Consider the following 19,639-nt stretch of genomic DNA (forward strand, 5'->3'; position numbering starts at 1 on the left):
AAAAAAAAAAAGAAAGAATAATAGAAGACTTGAAAGAGGACATGTTCTACAGTCTCCATAACCCCAGCCCTAATGGCCAGATCCCTTGGAGTCTCTGAAGCCTTCGGGCCCATCGACCGATGCTCTGCAGCTGTGAGTTCCACCCCTCCTTCCCCAGGCACTCATCCTTACAAACCACCAAATAATGCGCACAGCTGACACCCCACCAGCAATGCTCCCCTGTCTGGAAACCCAAGTATCCAAGAAAGTACCACCTGCAACATAAATGGCCTTACCAACTCCTGTTTCCTCAACTTCATCCACATCTATGACCTGTGGTTGCTGCTGGGGAAACCTCTCCGCTGGCAGCTGGAAAGATCTGGTCCTCTCCGTGGGAGGTCCAGGGGGTCTCTCAGTAGCCAGGCGGCGGGGGGGCAGGTCACTGGGCACGTTGTATGTACCAGTGTCTCCCTTTCTCCGGGCCTCATAGGGGAAGGATGTGGTGCCCGTGTCCTCCAGGCTCAGAGGTGTCACCGAGTCATAATCCTCATCATCATACTCTGCTCCATCGTCCAATCCCAGGTTCACGTCCGAGGGCACCACGCCACTGGCCGTGGCCGGACTCCCAATCTCAAACACCCAGATGCCCTGCTGCCCAGAGTTGCTGCTCCTAGGGGGAAGGACAGGCTTCTTGGAAACAGGCCAGCAACCCACAAACAGCCCCCAGCAACCAAGCAGAAGGAGCCCTGGGGATCCGTGTCAATCTGAAACCCAACGCCTGCTTCTGCCCACAGCCTCGGTAGAGGATGAGAGAGCAGATGCAGTCCTGTCTGGTCATCACTGAGCTGAGACCATCCAGGGGGATACGGTGAGGCTGTATCCAATGGGCCCAACCCTAGCAAAGGCTCAGTCTTGGCCACTCGAGAGGCACGCTTCAGGGACGTTTTCAGGCCTTAAAATGCAATTTATAGGAATCACTGGTCATGTGCTTTACCATATAAGCAACCTGTTGACCGGAGTCATCCATTTTCTCAGTTATTCTCTTTCCAGGGCATGGTGTGATATGATAAGAAATATGTATTTGGTCCTTGTCTCTGGTTCTGGCATACAATCCCTAAAATCCCTGTTATCTCTGGAGTGATACGAGTGTCTTTTTGTATGCTAATGAGATGGCTGGTGGCTGGGGACCCTGGGTAGCTTCAGGATGGGGGCTGGTCACTAGGAAGAATAAGGCTTGGGGCTTCCCTGGTGGCGCAGTGGTTGAGAGTCCGCCTGCCGATGCAGGGGACACGGGTTCGTGCCCCGGTCCGGGAATACACCACATGCCGCAGAGCGGCTGCGCCCATGAGCCATGGCCGCTGAGCCTGCGCGTCTGGAGCCTGTGCTCCGCAAGGGGAGAGGCCACAACAGTGAGAGGCCCGCGTACCGCAAAAAAAAAAAAAAAAAAAAAAGAATAAGGCTTGATTACAGGGCTGGAATTTTCTTCCCCACGCCCTGACTTCCAGGGAGGGGGGTGAGGAGTGGGGTTGGAGAATAGGTTAATCACCAACGGCCAATGGTTTAATCAATCATGCCTATGTAATAAAAATTCCTAAGTGATGAGATTGACAGAACTTTGGGGCTGGTGAACACATCAAGGGGCTAGGAGGGTGGTGAGCCCAGAGGTGACACGGAAGCCCCTCACCCACTCTTCCTCCCATACCTTGCCCTATGCATCTCTTCTATTTGCCTGTTCCTGAGTGTATCCTTTATAACACACTGGTCATAGTAAGGAAAGTGCTTTCCTGAGTTCTGTGAGCCATTCTAGCAAATTATCGAACTTGAGCAGGGGTTCATGGAGATCCCCGATTTATAGCTGGTTGATCAGAAGTGCAGGTGGCAACCCAGGACTTGCAAGGGATGTCTGAAGTGGGGGCAGTTTTGTGGGACTGAGCCCTTAACCTGTGAGGTATGTGCTGACTCCAAGCAGAACTGAATCGAATTACAGGACACCTAGCTGGTGTCTGAAGAGTTGGAGAATTGGTTGGGGGAAAAACCCCACAAATTTGGTGTCAGAAGAGTTATGAGTGAAAATGGTACAGAGTTGGTTTATTAGAAATCCCAACACTGTTAGCTGTGGAACCTTGGACAGGTCTCAGTTTACCTTTTTATGTTCAAAGTGTGTAGTGAAATACAAATGATATTGAGAATCTAAAGGCATTTTATAGTTATAAAATACAATAGAATAACCCTAATCTCTACTTCTTGCACCACCATTTTTACTGTTCTTCTGTGTGTGATTGGAAGTGTTCCTATAAGAAATTATGTAAAATGACCAGCTCGTACAATGGAAAGAAGGGACATACACTACTTGGTAGAGAATACTGAGCAAAAGATTGGGGTTAGACAGGGAATGAGGAATCAAGAAAGTCCTGCAGAAATTGGACGTCTAATCGATCTGTCTGCTTGGGACTCAAATAAAGGCAGTGCTATGCAGGAGCTTGCTTGAACCAGCTGGTAAAAAATTAAAGTATATAAACTTACAATTAAATAATCTATATTAAAATGAGAGGCAATCAAAAAGATACATATACCCCAATGTTCAGTGCAGCACTATTTACAATAGCCAGGACATGGAAGCAACCTAAATGTCCATCGACAGATGAATGGACAAAGAAGACGTGGTACATATATACAATGGAATATTACTCAGTCATAAAAAAGAACAAAATAATGCCATTTGCAGTGACATGGACGGACCTAGAGATTGTCATACTGAGTGAAGTAAGTCAGAGAAAGACAAATATCATATGATATCGCTTATATGTGGAATCTAAAAAATAAATAGTAATAAATAAACCTATTTGCAAAACAGAAATAGAGTCACAGAGGTAGAAAACAAACTTATGGTTACCAAGGGGGAAGGGCAGGGATAAATTGGGAGATTGGGATTGACATATACACACTACTATATATAAAAGAGATAATAAGAACCTACTATACAGCACAGGGAACTCTACTCAATACTCTGTAATGACCTATATGGGAATAGAATCTAAAAAAGAGTGGATATATATATATATATATATGTATAATTGATTCACTCTGCTGTGCAGCAGAAACTAACACAACATTGTAAATCAACTACAATAAAAATTAAAAGAAATAAAAGCAGAGGGAATAAATACTTGAGACTCATATTAGCTATGTTCTTCAAGTTATTTGAATCTACTGCACCACTATGGTGAGAATACTATATAATGGTTCACCTTTTCTCAACCCCAGGTTGAGCGACATGATGTGAGCAGCTGTAAACGGGCCATGGGTAGGAGTATTTACACCACGGAAATAGGCAAATGCTATAAATGAGGGCTTCCCCAACCCACCTAAAGCCAGTGGCTAAGCATTTACCAGCACACCATTAAAGTGTAGAGGAGTTTTAGACTCAACTGGCAATATGAAATTGGGAGGGGTTTTCTCAGCCTTGGGGCCATAGCAGGACATAGTTTTGAATAACTTGTATTTCTAACTTTATACATATAGAAGAGATGGTAAAGCTGTCTCAAATGAGAATGATATCTAAAAACTTGGATACCTGTTCATTCTAAGAGTATATTCCCTTGAGTTCATCAGAAAAACAAAGTACTCCATAATGTAAAAATTATATACAAAATTTAAATCCATGGGAACATTTTCAGGTAATGTTCTATATTGCCCATTACATTATTCTTAATAAAACAGTCTTATAGACTGTTTTAAATAGTTATAGACTGTTTTAAATAGTCTTACAGACTTATAGACTAATGATAGTCTTATTAAGGGGAGAATCTACTGAAGAACAAAAAAAAAGCATACTTGGCCAAGTTTCCAAGTGATTCTCTGTCATTAGCAAATACATTATAAGCTCCGTCACTCTTCCATATGAATCCTACTAAACCTTGGCTGAAAGCAACCACTGCGGGAACTTGGTTCTCATCCTTCTTTGAGAATGTCGTATAGAACTGCAGACCATCTTCAGGATAAAGGAAAATGGCGTAGGTGCTGGAATCAGAGGAGGCCAGAACAGCCTGGAATGTGTTTCTCTGTGAAGATTAGTTAAAATTCAGTTACTCAGAAAAAAAAAAAAAAAAAAAAAAAAAAAAATTCAGTTACTCAGGAAAATATCTACAGATCTTAAAATGTGCTCTTCACCAGATCGTATCTAAAAAATACAGAGATGGCAGTATTTACACCTTATTCTAAAGAAATACTTTTGTAGGACCAAGTATTCCAGGATAATTCCACTTAAATATCTCTAAAGCTATGTCAACATGAAATTTTCTAATTAATCAATGAATACTTTCTGCATAACCGTGACCCTAAGGTTAATGCAAAACTACAGATGACACCTCCAGGTAGTGGCCTAAATCTCATGCAACTTAGCAAATTCTTACCCACAGAATTTGTTTCCACAGCCATTAAACATATTCAACCACATTCATTATTTAGCTGATTGAGCCCAAGCACCGTGCAGTAAGAAAGAAAATGAGCTTTGAGAGAAAACAAATCTGGATCCAAATCCTGCTCTACTCCTCACTGACTGTGTGACCTTGGGCATGTTACCTAACCTCTCTGAACCTTGATCTGTGAATCTGTAAGACGGAGATAAAGCCACCTACCGCACAGAAATGTTAGGAGGACTACGTGAGCTAGCATAGGAAGGGCCAGGCACAGAGAACATATTCCTAATGTTAGTACCTCTCCTTCACACCAGGCATTGTCCCGAGCACTGTGAAGACGAATAAAAGTATGCGATCGCCGCACTTGAGAATTTATAGTCTAGGTGGGAAAATTGACATGTGAACAAAACGTTGCCAAACTGGAGGATAGATTCTGTAATGGAGTTGTGTGCAGGCGAAGTGCCCGATGCTGGGAGGAGTGGGGGCAGAGGAGGCGGAAAGAACAAGCAGGAGCTAGACACGTGCAGTGAGGGTCAGGGAGAGGCCATCGCAAGCAGAGAGCACAGCTAGTGCAAGAGACTGTGGGTAAAACAAACAAGCAAAAAGCCTCAGCAGGGAATTGCAAATAATCTGATACAGCTGCTGCAAGAGGGTGCAGAGAAGTAAGAGTGAGGGGAGATTTGGCCCGTGAAGCAGGCAAGAGCTCTGTACAAGGGGCTGGGCAGGTATCGCTCAAGTGAAAAGGATGCACACTCGAGAAATTGAAGGTTTTAAACAGTTTTCCAGTACAGCACTCAGGCAGATACAGGTGGCAAAGCAAAACGTGTCAGACAGACTTCTCCAAAGTGTGCTCTATGGGATGCAATGTGTCTTATTTGGGAGGGAAAAGGGTATGGCCAAAAGGTTTGGGGATGGCTAAATTAAACAAAATTAAGGTTTCTGTACTATAGGACTTTCCAGAGTGAGTCACCATGAGGGAGATATAGTTTTAGCGCTTCCCAAACTTACTTGGTCTGAGGAGTCCTCTTCCTCAAGGAATATCTGTGGGACCAGTGTTCTGTGGTACACACTTTGGGAACCACCAGCTGGGAATATCCCCCATTTAAAGAGAGTGCTTTTGGACCTTTCAAGTTGCTCTCTACCCTGTAATGCTATAAAAATTAAACAATGGGGCTTCCCTGGTGGCGCAGTGGTTGAGAGTCCGCCTGCCGATGCAGGGGACAAGAGTTCGTGCCCCGGTCCGGGAGGATCCCACATGCCGCGGAGCGGCTGGGCCCGTGAGCCATGGCCGCTGAGCCTGTGCGTCCGGAGCCTGTGCTCCGCAACGGGAGAGGCCACAACAGTGAGAGGCCCGCGTACCACAAAAAAAAAAAAAAAATTAAACAATGGCGGAGCAAATTTATTTTTCCAAGGAGAAATCAAAGCATGTCCTAAAGAGTCACCTCAGATCTAGAGATGGCTTCTTCAAATATTCCCCCCTTCCTCCAAGGGCAAGTCCAAGCTCTACACACCCTAACACCTTTCCCAACCACTGCATCCACAGAGACTCCCATCCCTGGTTATGATGAAACTTGTTTCCTGAACCACCCACATGGTACAAATGGGTTTTGTCCCCCCAACTAGAGTCTGGATCTGGTCTTTATTTCTTCACATCTCTTGAGACTGCTTTATTAGTTTAACCTATCACTTCACATTAATAAATTCTCTATTTATCTAGAAGCCACCTCCCACTATCCACCACCCAACGTAAGAGCAGCTAGGGCTGTAATTTATCAGCCCTGTTCTTGCCATGTGGCAATCTTCTCAGGAATTGGCTTTCTTTACATCTAATCGTCATTACAGCATAGATTTAAGTAGCCCTGCAGATAAGGTTTTGGAAGCTTCAGACCTGCAACAAACAGCTTACTAGATTTTGCTTTGGATGTCTGTCCAATCTTTATCAATCGCATGGGCGTGGTGTACATCAGAGTAGCACAAACCAGAAGACCAAAGTGTACAAAGCCAACATATTAGACTATTTGCCCTTGAGCCTGGGTGGGTGCTTACCTTGCCTTCCTGGGCAGGGTCCTTGCTGGGCCCTTGGTAGGGAGCCACGGATTCCCAAGTGACAACCACCACGCTCCTGGGCTTGAAAGAGACTTCTGGGAACCCTCTCTGGACACACTCCGCTGCCAACTGAGTGACAGAGGGAGATAAGTCTTCCCGATAGTAAACCTTCCCAAGGCCATCTGTCGTGTCCAAGTCCGCCAGGAAAGGGGCGACTGCTCCGAAGGTCGGTGGGAATAGCCCAGGATGGGCTTCTTCGGCTGGGGGCTCACTCATGGCAATAATGCCATTTGTGGTAATCTGTACAAAACCAAACATCATTAAAAGGAGTGCAGAAACTGACAATCAAAAATTGGGAGCAACCCAAATACCCATCAACAAGAGAACAGGTAAATAAATTCTGGCCATTTCATACAACGGAATGCTATACAGTAGTTTTTTAAAATACACAAAACAACACGAGTGAATCTCACCAATATTAAGCCAAGCAAAAGAATCCAGACACAGTATATGATTTCACTTATGTGAGATTCAAGAGGAAAACAGTGTAGTTCCGGTAACTGCCATTAATCTCAAATGTACACAATAGTTGCACTTGTAGAGTACGTAAAGATAAAATTATCTCAGCTCTTTTTTCCTTGAAAAAAGAAAGGAAAGGAAAAAAATAAAAGATGTGCAGAAACGACATCTTCTTCAGGGAGACTGAGCTCCCGTTCACAGAATGCTGTCATAGTGTATCAAACATGACAGTGTGTCAAATACAAAAAAATTGGAGAAAGACATGATCCAGGACTGTAAAACTCAGCATTCTTTTCCTGGGGAGGACGGCCTGGTAGAAGGAACAGGGGCAAGAATCACAGGACCTGACTCTGGCGTAGTCAGCAGACCTTGGGCAAGGGTCTTAAACTTCGCATCTCAGGCTTCCCAAGTGTGTGGTTTGTGGCACACGAAGGACCATTCAAACATAAGTCATCATCAAAGACTGTGTTCATTTACTCAACAGAGTAATCATTACAAACCAGGGCTGTGCTAAGCACTGTGGGTCCACAAATAAGTAGAACCCAGGCTCTGCCTTCAAGGTACCCACAATCCAGAAAGACATGGAGATGGACTTACACAAACAGATAATAAGACAACAAGCAAACAAGTGTCAAGAAGTAAACGTGATGGGTCACGATGGTGGCGTTATTTTGAACAGATGAATGAATTAGATCAATAGCTAACATTTATTGAATGTTTACCATGTCCCAGACCTCTTATTAACATCTAATCCTCAGAAGAACCCCGTAAAACTAGCTATTACTATTATCCACATTTTTCTGAGGTGGAAAATGAGGTAAGTTAATCAATTTGTCCAAAGTTACCAATAAGAGGCCTCACCGGGATTTGAACCCAAGGAGCCCGACTTCGAAGTCGGCCCTCTTGATCACTACATGTACAGCCTTCTTGAAACCAGTTATCAGTTATCACTTCTTGAAACCAGTTTATAGTCTATGAAAAGATTTCACTGTTCTTATCCAGCTAAAACCCACATTCCCTGGGAAAATGGGGAAGGGACTACAGCCCCCTGGCAGTGGGCGTGCTTGGGCCTCCTGCAAAGCCATGCTTAGAATGAGGCTTTGAGCCCTTCCCACATCCTTGTTAGTGCACAGTTCACTGGTGACAGAGAACACCACGCCAGTGATCTTTTTACTTCTGGAGTCTATGAATTAAAAACAAAAAAATGCCTAATCCAATGGGAGCGACTTTGCCTATGGCCCTAGTTTGAGCTTCAAGAGGTTACAGATTGGAAGAACACAGCAGCAAAGGGAGTTACAATTGTTCAGGAGTCCATGAGAAGGCCTGTGGGTTTTCCAGGTCACTTACTTATCCTTCCCACGGCCTTATCCTTCAGTCACTTCAGACCTCATCCCTAGAGAAGGGGCAGCGGCCGACAAGAAGGAAAGGAACTTAAGACCAAACTCTGCAACATGCCAAGAACCAGGTAAAAAGCTTCGATGTGATGGAGCCAATGTGGGCCCCGAGAAGGGAAAAGAACAGGTTTGAGAGTTAAGTGTGGACCTAGCAAGATCCTTCCTTTTCACCAAGCGTCACGGTCTGTTAACTGTTCAGGTGACGTATTTTCCATCATCACCTGGCACCAGCACTGATTTTCTAGAATGCACGGACAGGCCGCAGAGAAGGGAGTCAGGGAAGGAGCCTCGTCCAGCTGCTCTCCTGCCCTCTTCGCCTCCACCCCATCCAAACATCTCCCAGCACAAACATCCTGATTGGGTTGCCGTGTGGGAGCGTGGGAAACGGCTCACTTTCTCAAGCCACCAGAAGTTGGCAGTTACCAGTTGCCAGTGGGAAGTGATCACATGGAAGCCACATACAGACAACTTGGTTTTAAAAAGCTGTTTTCCAGTGAAATTTAAATCAGGGCAACAATTCTGAAAATGTTCCCGGTGCCTTACATTATTGAGAAACTGGGCACAGGAATTTCTATTTTCACAAGGAATGCTTTAGGAATTGAGTTTTTAGACAAGAAGCATGACGCCCTGCCTGCAAATGCTTTGGACAAAGACCAGATAACCCTCATTAGTATTAGTAGGAAAATTATTTTTCAGGCAGTTTTATGGCACATTCAACTCACTTGTCTATGATAATGAAGAAAGATGTCATATACAGAACACCCGGAAGTTTCATTTGATTCCTAAACTTCTTAGTAAACGTTTTCAGTCTTGTTTTTGTTTTTCTCCAAATGTAACAATTAATGGCCAACTTGATGAACGATATTCCTTTACATTTGGGTGCCAGGCTTATTTCACAAATCTGTCCAGCTCATGATACTCCTACTGGCCTGGATCCTTTTCTCCGTCTTGTTCAAGTCGAGCAATTCAATAGAAGGGCAGGCGCACAAAGGGAAGGAGGCCAGGACAGACCTGCGTACCACTGAGAAAGGCTGGGACCTGGGACCCTCTACCGGGGCGCTTGCACTTGGACCTGGACAGACGTCTCCTCCAGCAACAGAATACAAAGGAACTATAGGGGACTAAAAATAACTGTGCGCATGCGCAGTTGGGACAAATTATGAACAATACGATACAAAAAGGCCACAAACCAATCGCCACTTCTGAGGTCCCTGGAGCAAAAGCAGGGTATTGCACATGCCCCCTGCACACAGCACCACCAAGGGGGTGGGTAGGCCACCTAAGCCACCCCTCAGGCCCGACCCACCAATCCGCTCCCACCCTCACCCCATTTAAGGGACCAGCTCACCGCGCCCCCCCTAGGAGAACAAGCAAGGGCGCCTGTTTCTTGTTTTTACCCCTCAAGCTGCAGCACAAGTCCCAGTAAAGCCTTGCCTGAGTTTCTTGTCTGGTTTCTTATCAATTTCTACTGATTAAAGAATCCAAGGACTGGGCTTCCCTGGTGGCGCAGTGGTTGAGAGTCCGCCTGCCGATGCAGGGGACACGGGTTCGTGCCCCGGTCCGGGAAGATCCCACATGCCGCGGAGCGGCTGGGCCCGTGAGCCATGGCCACTGAGCCTGTGCTCCGCAACGGGAGAGGCTACAGCAGTGAGAGGTCCGCGTACCGCAAAAAAAAAAAAAAAAAAAGAATCGAAGGACCCAAGTCGGTAACACCATCTCCAAAGGGACTAGACTGGGCACCACAGAGAGAGTCACGCAGCCTCCTGTCCAGCTGCCCAGGGCTGTCGCCATAACAGCTGTTCACCCAGTTGCTTAAGCCAGGAAACCTGGCAGGCGGCCTTGATTCCTTGCTCCTTCTCATCCCATGTCCTGTGTGTCCGGCCTCCAAAGTATACGGCACTTTCTCCATCCCTGCGACCACCAGCATCCCTCTTCCCCACCTCCTGTACCCATGTAACGGGCTCTTTCTCGCCTCTTCCAGGGCTCAGCTGAAGTAACACCTAATAAGGGAGCCTCCTCCATCCATCCAGGGTAGGCTCCCCTGGCTGGCCCCTCCTCCTCCCTTCCCTCACGCCTGGCCCCCATTTATGTCTCCGCCTCCTATCTGTGTCCTTCCGGGCACAGACCACAGATTGTAGGGATCTCACTGACTCGTCTGCCAGCTCTGGCCGCTCTCCCCACCGCCACAGTACATCCCTTGCGGTCCAGGACCAGGTCCGTCTTGGTCTGTGCCATAGCTACAGAGCTTATCCCCTGCCTGGCACACTGAGCTCCCTCCCTTCCCGACTCCCTCCAGGAAGTGCACAGGGGAGGTCCATAGGGATAAAGCCTCCCACCAAGGCTGTGTTTTTGTTTCTTTGCGGTACGCGGGCCTCTCACTGTTGTGGCCTCTCCCGTTGCGGAGCACAGACTCCGGACGCGCAGGCTCAGCGGCCATGGCTCACAGGCGCAGCCGCTCCGCGGCATGTGGGATCCTCCCGTACCGGGGCACGAACCCGCGTCCCCTGCATCGGCAGGCGGACTCTCAACCACTGCGCCACCAGGGAAGCCCCCAAGGCTGTTTGAGAAATACTGCCCGGTGAGTTTCGAGAAGGGCCACAGCATTATGTGTCCGCGGTTCTTCCGCTGGAGTGCGACACGATTTACTAAAACACTTTGCATAAATGTGAACCGATAACTCAAGTCTGAGCTAGTCTCTAGATGTAACTACCACTTTACAGGAAATACGGGGGACAGAAGCACACTCAGAGGATAGCATAGGGTTGTGACCAGCAACATCCAGAATATGGGACATCCTGAAGGACAAATACCCAGTTTCTTTAATAAATGCATGGAAAAAAGGTGAGGGGAACCTGTAGATTTCAGAAGTCGTGAGGTACCTATCGACTAGACGTGATGTGTGGGCTTCGCCTGGATCCTGATTTAAACCAGTCAACTGAAAAGTCAAATAAAATATTTTATGAACCTATGTGATATTGGATGACATTAAGGAAATATTGTTAACTTTTTAAGTGTGATCATGATTTTGCAGGGTTTCTTTTTGTTTCTGTTTTTATTTTTGGCTGCGTTGGGTCTTTGTTGCTGCGCGCGGGCTTTCTCCAGCTGCCGCAAGCGGGGGCTCCTCTTTTTTTTTTTTGGGGGGGGGGCTCCTCTTCGCTGCGGTGCGCGGGCTTCTCATTGCAGTGGCTTCTCTTGTTGCGGAGCACCGGGCTCTAGGCACGCGGGCTTCAGTAGTTGTGGCACGTGGGCTCAGTAGTTGTGGCACAGGGGCTTCGTTGCTCCATGGCATATGGGATCTTCCCGGACCAGGGCTCGAACCCATATCCCCTGCATTGGTAGGCATATCTTAACCACTGCACCACCAGGGAAGTCCCCGTTTTGTTTTTAAAAAGTCACTTTTTTAGAGATACAGTCTGAAATATTTACAATGAAATAAAATGTTTGGGATTTGTTTAAAAACAATTCAGTTTAGGTAAGAGGGGAGAATATTAAGAATAGGTGGGGATATAGGTGAAACTAGACGCACCATAAATGGATACATGTTGAAGCTGAGTGATTCATGAGACTGCATCATAATATTCTATTTGTGCATATGTTTAAAATTTTCAAAATGAACTTTAAAAAATAGATAATGAAGTGATTAATCTAAAGTTTAAAGTTTCTAAAGAAAGGCAGTTAACTTTTATAGCTAAGCCCACATGACTGCTCTCTGCGAGGAGGAGGGCCCACGTTCATTGTCTGAATTCCTCCTTCCCCAGACTTCCCCAGGTCCACCCCTTCCCTCACAACCCCTGCCTCTCCTCTACCAGAGATTTTCAGGAATGTTAGTTGCACTGGGCGCGCTAGATTGTGTTAATGAGTAGAAGGTGCTGGTGAAAGCAGGTTTAGTAATTAACAGGAACCAAAAGTTGCAGATGCTTGAGGCACCAGGTGCAGGGCCCGGAGTCCAGAAAGAAACAACTATTAAACATAAGTATTATACAGCAGTCACCAGTATTATTTTCTGTTCACCACTTTGCACCAGCTGAAAAATTACGTGGATTTTAGGACCAGGCTTTAGTTTTGATATGAATGTTGGTAAGGAAAAGTCTAGAATAGAAATAGATGCGCTGGAATTTTTTTTTTTAATTGCTTACACTTCTCCAAACTCACCATGGTGTTTCACCTACTTAACACTGCGTGCTTTTGCATTCATGGTCCCCTCGGCCTCAAAGACCCTCACTCAGCTCCTGTCCGTGGCAAAGTCCCATTTCTCCCTGTGAAGCCCTCCTGCCCTCCCCAAGCAGGGTTTAGCACCAGCTCCTTTACATCTGCACCTCTTTCTATCTTTGGGCCATTTACAGGCCCAAAATGGAGTCGCTTATGCTAAGCCCCACATCACCAAACTGAGGCTTGATTATAGTTTCCACTCTATATGGAATCTTAAACCAGTCAATCAGAAACCACCCGATCAGCACTAGTGAGGTCATCTGCTGGGTAGACCCCTGCCCTCCCCTAAAGAAAAGTAACTTTGCAATACTAGGACCTGCTTTTTTTGGCCAGATAACTTCCCTGTTCCCACTCCCTCCTGCCTATAAAAGTCTTTCATTTTGCATAGCTCCTCGGAGCTCCTTTCTATCTGCTAGATTGGATGCTGCCCGATTCAAATCGATTTTTGCTCAAATAAACGCTTAAGAATTTTAATATGCCCCAGTTTATCTTTTAACAGTTTGCAATTAGCACCTTGGAGTCCTGACTTAGGAGCCCTGAGTCCCAGTGGCACCAACACATTCCTTGCTGTGAATTATGTAATAGGGAAGAACAAATCTAACTCTGTATTGGATCTGTTTCTTTCATTTTAACCTTGAAGCAATTATACTCCAATAAAGATCTATTATTAAAAAACAAAACAAAAAGAATGTTGCCTGTAGCCTGAAATATACAAGACAGCCCATTCTCAAGGCTTTGAACTTTAAAGGTAGAACACTTCTCCATTCATAGAGAGATAAAAAGTTGCAGAACAGAGAATAACATTTGTCCTGTTGGACGTTTATAGGAACATTGTCACCAGACCTACATGGACAGCTGCAAGAACAAAGGATTCTGGCACCAAGAAGTGGGCACCAACCAACCACACCCCCTTGCCTTTTGGTATAAAAGAAGCCCGAACCCTAACTCAGGGAAGATGGTTCTTTGGGACACTAGTCCCCCATCTTCTCAGTCAGCTGGCTTTCCAAATAAAGTCACTATTTCTTGTCCCAACACCTCTCTCGATTTATTGGCCTGTCATTCAGCAAGCAGTATGAGCTTGGACTTGGTAACTATAACATGGCAAAACTCTTGTGAATTTTTTTTTTTTTTTGGCCACACTGCACGGCTTGCAGGGTCTTAGTTTCCCAACCAGAGGGCGAACCCACGCCCCCTGCAATGGAAGCCCGGAGTCCTAACCACTGCACCGCCAGGGAAGTCCCAAAACTCCTATGAATTGAATGCATTCCTGAGAAAGTCTGTCTGTATTATTGAGGGCTAAAGTAATAATGATGATGATGATGATGATGTTATATTATTGTCTTAAGGTAACTCTAACCAAAAATTGCCTCGCTGAGGTTTTTGGTAGCGTAATAATACATTGCTTCTTTATTGAAAGACAGCTACCTCCAGCACACTGACCAACGTAAATACCGCCCTGAATCTTGCTGACAGTTCACACTGGGAAAAAGAAGTTCCTTCAGCAAAGTTAATGTTCAGCTCAGCGTGTTACTAGTGCAACTTAACAGCCCTGTACAGAACACACCTATTCACTCACCCCAAGGAACACACCAAACAGGCTCTTCAGCCAGCTGCACCATCAATTACATCACAAAACGCCCCTGGGTGAAAATGCAAGCCTCACAGGGCTAACAGTTGGAGCCACTTACTTACAATTGTTTCCACTCAGCTGACAGTAAGAGGCAACAGAGCACTAACTCACGATGAGGAAGTGGCCCCCATTTAAAAGAAAAAGCACTTCCAATCTCCCGTGCATCTTTAAAGTGAACTCACAGGCAAATGAAGGCCTGGAGAAAGTCTAAATGCAGATACTCCATACATTAAAATTATGTGTTAGATTCCTTACATTCAAGCAAACGCTGAGGAAGTGAAACAACAGCCATCTTTCTTGACTTCAATGAGCCTGGTAGCCGGCCCCAGGGCAGGATGCTTTTCCCCTGCAACCCTGAGGGGAAAGCCTTCTTTAAAACAGATGTGGTTAAGAATACTTGAGGTAGGCACAAATAAGAAACAAATGGGCTCCTTTTAGAAATGCAAAGAGCAGTACTGGGAAGACAATGAAATTGCTTGCAGTTGCAAAAGCAAACTCCATGGGTGGGAAGAAGCAGGAACCTAAGGTAAAATAATTTAGGCCAAGGAAGGAAAGGGAGGCAAACACTTACTGCTAGGTTTGAGGCCCTTTACTAAAGCTGTTTGCATTTTTTTAAATTTAATACAACCACCCCTCTTCTCACGTGTACGAAACAGACAAGGAAATGACAAGAGACTTAATTTAGCTTCATGTCACACAGCCAGCAAGTGATGGGACCAAGATTTGAACCCACATCTGGTCGAGTCCATTACCGGTGCTCTTTCTGTTATACTCAGCCACCTAGTTTAGAGAAATGGGGAGCAAAAGTCCTGGAAGTTGCAAAGCTTCATGGGATGGCTCCACAGATAGAGACTGGGCAGCTAGAAAAACCTAGAAAATGAAAAGGGCCTAAGAAAAGAAAAACTTGAGAAAGAAGTCCCTGAAATAGCCTGAACTAATGACACAATCAAGGTGGAGGTTAACTGATTCCAGCCTAGAAGCCCAGAGGGGACCTGGGGCCTGCCCCCCTTGAGTGGTACTTGACAGTTTACAAAGCACTTTTACTCCAGTTATTGTAGTGAACCTAGTAAAGCATGCATTAATATAATCTCCATTCTTCATTTGAGAAAAAAATGAATTTCCGTTTATAGGACTTGCCTAAGATCATACACCAGAAGTGCGAGAACGAAACTCTTGAGTCTAAATTGCAAATATTTTCTATTAACTCCACAGAACCAGAGAAATGACTCTGGCTTGAATTAGAAATAGAAGCAAAAGGATTAGCAGATAAAAACAAGGGGCAACCTGGTAGTAATAGTTAAAAGATGAGTCAGTGTTTTAAACTTAATCCAGTTAATGTCTAATGAGAGACTCAGGATAAGTTACCCATCTCTTCTGCAGGAAATTTCTACCTGAGATTATCCGCCAACATTTAAAAATGGTTGGGAGTGGGCTTCCCTGGTGGCGCAGTGGTTGAGAGTCCGCCTGCCAATGCAGGGGACACGGGTTCGTGCCCCGGTCCGGGAGGATCCCACATGCCGCGGAGCGGCTGGGCCCGTGAGCCATGGCCGCTGGGCCTGCGCATCCGGAGCCTGTGCTCCGCAACGGGAGGGAGAGGCCACAACAGTGAGAGGCCCGCGTACCGCAAAAAAAAAAAAAAAAAGAGGTAGAAGTGTCCTTCAGCATTCCAGAACAGGAGGTGATCAGGAAAGGCAAGAGAAGGGCCTTGTCCAAACCCTCAGTCTCTGGGGAGAAGTGTGCCCCTCCTTAACACCTTGGATAGAGATATCAGAAGTTCACCTGGGCTGACTAGGGCACCAGGACTCCCTGAATTTGGATTATACCAATCCCTTAATTTCAACACCAGTCCCTTAATTGGAACATCAGAAATTATAGGGAAAGAATTAAGCACTTATCTGCCTTTCCAGAACAAACCATGTCAGTGTAACCCAAAAGCCCCAGTTGATGAGGTAAAGCTCTTCTTTACAGGAGTATGCCAGCTAATAAATGTAGAAAGAATGCTAGAAACCAACAAGTAAACAACAAGACAAAATAAGACACAATTTGGCAACCGTTAATTTAATAATTGATTCAGGCAAAGATCGTCAATGGTTGCTACAGACATTAAGTGAAAGGTTGGTGGGCAAAGGGACAGTTACATAAGGCCAAAGTATCACCCCATAGCTTGCTCTCTGCTTACAAGGGGAAAAACGTAACACGACAGACATGATCTAGCTGTCATCACCTTAACACGAGCAGCTAGCAGAGCAACAACCAGACATCACTTGCCTCCTGATATTATTAGTTCCTCAAAACGTTAAACATAGAGTTACCGTATGACCTAGCAATTCCACTCCTAGGTATATACCCAAGAGACCTGAAAGCTGGCGTCCACACGAAAACTGGGACACGGACATTCATAGCAGCATTATTCATAATAGCCAGAAAGGAGAAACAACCTGAATATCCATGAACTTATGGAAGGAAAAATAAAACCATGGAATATTATTCAGTCATAGAAGAACTAGGCACTGCTAAGTACTGCAAAGTGGAGGAGGCTTGAAAATGTTATGCTCAGTGGAAGAAGCCAGTCACCAAAGGTCACATGTTGTATGATTCTATTTACGCGAAACGTCCAGAGCAGACAAGTCCATAGAGACAGACAGTAGATTAGTGGTTCCCAGGGACCGGGGCAGCGGGGAGGTGGGGGAGATGGGGAATGAATGACTGCTGAAGGATACTGGGTTTGTTTGGGGGGTGAGCAAAATATTCTGGAGTTAGACAGTGGTGATGGTTGCACAAGTCCCTGGGTATACAAAAAACACTGAACTGTACACTTTAAAGCGGTGAATTTTAGGGTAGGTAAATTATATCTCATAACACTGTTATTTAGAAAATCAAGGAGGTGTAGAAAACAAGGGGGAATGTGTACATACATGTGTTTGTACATTTGAGACTCTCTCTGCAAAGAGATAAAAAATTCATGAATAGTGATTGTCTCTGGGGAGAGAACGATGGGCCTGGAGGCCAGGGTAGGAAGGAAACTTCCCTTAACACTGTTTTTACAAGTTTTGTTAACCATTTGCATTGTCTTACTATTCCCCAAATTAATTTAAAAATAAAATTCTACGTGTTTTCTAAAGAAAACAATGTTTAACCTGAATATTTTCAAAATTACCAGTTTTCAGAAAATACAGAGATGGAATAACAGGCTAGACTACATTACAAAGAAACAGTCAAATGCAGAAGGTGGGACCTTCTACAGGACATTAAGCTGTGACTCTTAAATAAAGTGAGAAATAAAAAGGGGGAGCGTATTGGTCAAAATTAAAAGAGACTAGCGACTTCCCTGGTGGTGCAGTGGATAAGACTCCGTGCTCCCAATGCAGGGGGCCTGGGTTCGATCCCTGGTCGGGAAACTAGATCCCACATGCATGGCGCAACTAAGAGTTGGCGTGCTGCAACTAAGGAGCCCACATGCTACAACTAAGGAGCCGACAAGCCGCAACTAAGGAGGCCCAGTGCAACCAAATAAATAAATAAAATAAAAAATTAAAAGAGACTAAAGAGCCAAATGTAATGCTTGTCATCCTTTGGGCCCCAGTCTGAATGAGTCTAGCTACAAAGGACAGCTTTGGGGATATTGGAGAGATTTGACATGTACTGGGCATAAACTGGTAACAGGAAATTATTACTGATTTTGTTTAGTTTGATCATAGTATGCTGGTTAGGTAGGGAAATGCTGTTACTGTCTTAGGAATGCATAGTAAAATATTTGGTGATGAAATGTCATGATGACTGTAATTTATTGTTACTTTGGATACATGAGTAAAGAGAAATTAAACAAATAGGGAAAATGCTAACAACAGTTACCTTTATGTAATGTGTCTATGGGTCTTCATGATACTAATTTTTCCCCTTTTGTGTGTGTGTGTGAAAACATTTCTAATTAAAAATTAAAGGGACTTCCCTGGTTGTCCAGTGGTTAAGACTCCGCACTTCCACTGCAGGGGGCACGGGTGCGATCCCTGGTTGAGGAATTAAGATCCCACATGCAGCACGGCCAAAAAAAAAAAAATATTTAAGAAAAAAATCTACCTGAGGACAAAGCACTTAAGAAACCTGCTCCTTAAGGGATAAGAACCAACTTTTTTCACAAGCAATGCAATGGGGAGTGTAGCCTCACACACCTGGCCCCTAAGTCTGTACATTACAGTGCTGATGAGAGACTGTCAAATGAATAAATGAATGAAGGAGGGGAAGAAGTCGGTATCCAAGGTGGCACAGTATAAAGACCGCAGAACTAGGGGTGGGAAGATCTGAGTTCACGGTCTACCTCGACCCGAGCTGAGTGTATTTTGACAAGGCCCTTAGCTGCATGTGTCAGTGTTCTTCTCTATAATAGGGGGCTCATCCTATCACCTGCCTGAGCGACCTCACAGGGCTGCTGCGTGTCTCAGATGAGATAACACATGAGCAAGCCTCATTGCACTCACCTGCAAATAGCTCTAGAACCCACAACCCGTGTCCACACACCACCGCCACCCTCCCCTGGACCCTGGCAACAGGTCTTTAGCTGTGGAAGTCACTCTTCCTCCTCCACACCTCCCCTAAAAGCCCTTTACCCACAGGCAGCATCATTTTTTAAAAACTTTTATAATTAGACTACTTTTTTTTTTTTTTTTTTGCGGTACTCGGGCCTCTCACTGTTGTGGCCTCTCCCGTTGCGGAGCACAGGCTCCGGACGCGCAGGTTCAGCGGCCATGGCTCACGGGCCCAGCCGCTCCGCGGCATGTGGGATCTTCCCGGAACGGGGCACGAACCCGTGTCCCCCGCATCGGCAGGCGGACTCTCAACCACTGCACCACCAGGGAAGCCCTAATTAGACTACTTTTAAGGGAGAATTTCCAAACACACACAGAACAATAACCAAAATTATCCACACACTCTAGTTCTTGCTTTATCTATTCCTTCCACACATGTGCATATTTATTTTTTCTTTTTTGAAGTATTTTAAATGAAATCCCAGGCATCAAATTATTTCACCTGTCCATATTTCCATATGTATCTCTCCTAGAAAAGCAGTTTGCCTCCAAGATGTGTTTTACGGCCAGTTTGTTTCCATGTTTCCATCAGGATCCAACAAAGTCCTTACCTTACATTTGGTTAGCTTGTCTCTTAAGCCTCTTTTAATCTATGCAGTTCTCCCTCCTTTTTCTCCCATGCCATTTATTTGTTGAGGAAATGGAAATCTTTTACAAATAAATCATGTGGGGGGGGGATAAATCAGGAGTTTGGGATTGACATATACACACTACTGTATTTAGAACAGATAACCGACAAGGACCTATTGTATAGCTCAGGGAACTCTACTCAATATTCTGTAACAACCTAAAATGGGAAAAGAATTTGAAAAAGAATAGATACATGTATATATATAACTGAATCACTTTGCTGTACACCTG

General features: G+C 45.1%; 1 protein-coding gene across 2 annotated transcripts in view; it reads right to left on the minus strand.

The window, feature by feature from the left end:
* The window catches only part of NID1 (nidogen 1), a 93,736-nt gene that overhangs the window by 65,596 nt on the left and 8,501 nt on the right, over nucleotides 1-19,639 (minus strand). For both annotated transcript variants that reach the window (XM_060126074.1, XM_060126073.1), the window contains exons 2-4: nucleotides 6,444-6,743; nucleotides 3,814-4,040; nucleotides 276-649 (exon numbers count right to left, since the gene is read on the minus strand). In XM_060126074.1, the coding sequence (XP_059982057.1) occupies nucleotides 276-649; nucleotides 3,814-4,040; nucleotides 6,444-6,743 (901 nt within the window). The remainder of the gene's footprint in view (nucleotides 1-275; nucleotides 650-3,813; nucleotides 4,041-6,443; nucleotides 6,744-19,639) is intronic.

Source organism: Lagenorhynchus albirostris, chromosome 16 (genome assembly GCF_949774975.1).
Source record: "Lagenorhynchus albirostris chromosome 16, mLagAlb1.1, whole genome shotgun sequence".
NCBI lineage: Eukaryota > Metazoa > Chordata > Mammalia > Artiodactyla > Delphinidae > Lagenorhynchus > Lagenorhynchus albirostris.